Genomic DNA, 2,451 nt, shown 5'->3' with positions numbered 1-2,451 from the left:
TTCCTATTTCCTATGCATTTCCTATCCGATGAATCAAAAGAAGCCCCTAAACTATGACATGTTCGCATGATAGCCAATATGTACAAACAAAATTCTTATGCAATTTTCCTATCCTATTCCTATGCAATTTTCTATTTCTATGCATTTTTCTTATGAAAATAAAAGAAAATCGCAATTCCTATATGAATCAAATAAAAAAGCCCAAATTTTCTATGTATTTTTCCTATGAATCAAGGAAACTATGACATGTTCTCGACATTCTCAATCCTCCTATTCCTATGCGATTCTCCTATCCTATGAATCAACGAAAATCCCCAATTAAAACTATGACAAGTTTCGTACCTTGCCCACTGAAAGACCATAACACATTGCTTGAAACAAAGTTGGACGATGGCAACATCGCGACCATCGGCCGTGTACTCGAAATCGAGACCCATGAACTTGTGTTTCTCCTCTTGAAGCCATTTCTCGAACATGGGGAAAAACCTTCACTTTGGCGCTGTTATTCGTGTAGACGACATCGAGATTGGTCGTGCCATGTGCGAGCACCTTCCCGTAGCGAGTGATTGGATTCATGGTGAAAGATGGGGAAGAAGAGATGAGAGGGAGACGAACAGATCAAAGAGAGGATGGGGAAGAAGAGAGGAGAGGAGGACGAACAGATCGAAATGGAGACTCGTTTACTGAAGGGTTGCGGTTACTGTAGCGTTTGACCTCGCGCGGAGCAACTTCCCAAGCGTGGGAATCGATCAGTTTGGACCTTTAGTCCCGATTTAAGCCACGAGCCGGGACTAAAAGGGCTCGCGCCAGGCGAACGGTTGCCACCACCACTTTAGTCCCGGTGCGTGGCTCAAACCGGGACTAAAGGTCCCATCTGAACCGGGACTGATGGCTGTTGATGCCCGATCGGCGCCCTGTCCTTACGAACTGTGACTGATTCTTCCATGGAACCGGGATTAAAGCCCTTTCATCGACTGGACCAAAACTTTATTTTCTACTAATGGGGTTATCTGAAAAGAGTTAGGATGTGTATAATTGGCCCTTCTCATATGTGCATATGCAATAATGCAAAAGATATGTTGGATAGCAATTTTATGGTTGGACACAACATAAACTGGACATGTTTATTTATTTATATCAGTCTGTCACTCTGTGACATGTTTATATATTTATTTATATCAGTACGTCACTCTGTGACATGTTTATTCGACTTTCACAATACCCATGCAGGTATACCTGCAAAACTACCTATTTCCCCCCACTCTCATGGAACAGGTCCAGTGCCTTGGCCACCGTCAATCCACCCGGCAGCTCGACGAACAGCAGGATCCCCAGCGTGGCGGCCGCCTGTTCCGCCGTTCTCACGCCCATCTTCTCGATCGGCGTGAACATCGCTGGCGATTTTCCCGGCGCGGGCTTTACGTCCGTCTTCAGCAGCGCCGCGGACAGGTCTTGCCACCCGTTCACCTGGGCCTTCATCTCATTGTCGATCTTCCCGCTCTTCTTCTCCACCGCCTTGGGGTGCAGCAGTCCGGCGACGAAGCCAGACACCGTCTGGAACCGCGTGGCCTCGTTCACCATGAGGAGCAGCGTCGTCACCGCCTCCCTCGCCTGCTTCTGCTTCGGGCCGGAGGCTTTATCAGCCTTGGTGCGCCCGTAGAGCGCGGTCACCGCGTCCGCCATCTGCTGCCGGCCGAGAGCGACGTTGGTCAGCTTGTCGGTGTAGCCGAGGAGGTCGCGGTAGGTACCGCCAAACCCGACGTAGGTGGCGCCGGGGATGAGGTCCGGGGTGAGCTCCCACCAGGTGCCGTCGCTGCTCTTGAAGCCCTCCAGGTAGATGTTGTCCGCGCGGATGGCCAGCATGAGCCCGGCGCTGGTCGGCGAGGCCTTGAGCACGACGTGGAACCACCTGCTCGGCGGGACGTTGGGCTCGACCGGCGGCAGCACGGGGCGGTTGTGGGAGAAGTGCGCCGGGTTGCGGAGCTTGTTGCGGATGCCGGCGATGAAGGTGGCGTAGTCGGCGGAGCTGGCCTGGACGTTGAACGTCGCGGTGAAGAGCGGCCTGTCCACGTTCTTCGCCATCTTTGCCGCCATGGATGTAATGCAAAGCTAGAGGGGGTGAGATATGGAAGAGGATGAACCAAAACCAACTGGAGACGAATTTATAGGCGGTCGATCCACAGGTGCATGCTGTTAATGCGAAGCACCGACACTTAAAATATGTGTATTACCGTTTCGTACTTCGTCGATACTTCGGTAGGTCAGATACGCCTTTGGGTATCCTAAAGTATCTCCTTTTTCAATTTATAAATAAAAGAAAAAATGTCGATACGGGTATTTCAGAAGTATCGTCGTTCATTATTACTCATGCCTTGATGTATTATTGATCTGTTCATATAGATAGTGGACATGTATTGTACTGATGCAGTAGTTGGATAAAAATGCTTGCTA

General features: G+C 50.1%; 1 protein-coding gene across 1 annotated transcript; it reads right to left on the bottom strand.

Annotated features, from left to right (window-relative positions):
* Nucleotides 1-1,110: 1,110 nt before the first annotated feature.
* LOC123399210 (protein synthesis inhibitor II-like) lies at nt 1,111-2,112 on the bottom strand. Its single transcript, XM_045093641.1, has one exon. It carries the CDS (start codon nt 2,092-2,094, stop codon nt 1,249-1,251), a length of 846 nt encoding a protein of 281 aa, XP_044949576.1. The 5' UTR covers nt 2,095-2,112; the 3' UTR covers nt 1,111-1,248.
* Between the last annotated feature and the right edge of the window lie 339 nt (nt 2,113-2,451).

Source organism: Hordeum vulgare, chromosome 5H (genome assembly GCF_904849725.1).
Source record: "Hordeum vulgare subsp. vulgare chromosome 5H, MorexV3_pseudomolecules_assembly, whole genome shotgun sequence".
NCBI lineage: Eukaryota > Viridiplantae > Streptophyta > Magnoliopsida > Poales > Poaceae > Hordeum > Hordeum vulgare.
The sequence above is the reverse complement of the archived record's forward strand: the minus strand, read 5'-3'. Positions and strand labels throughout refer to the sequence as shown.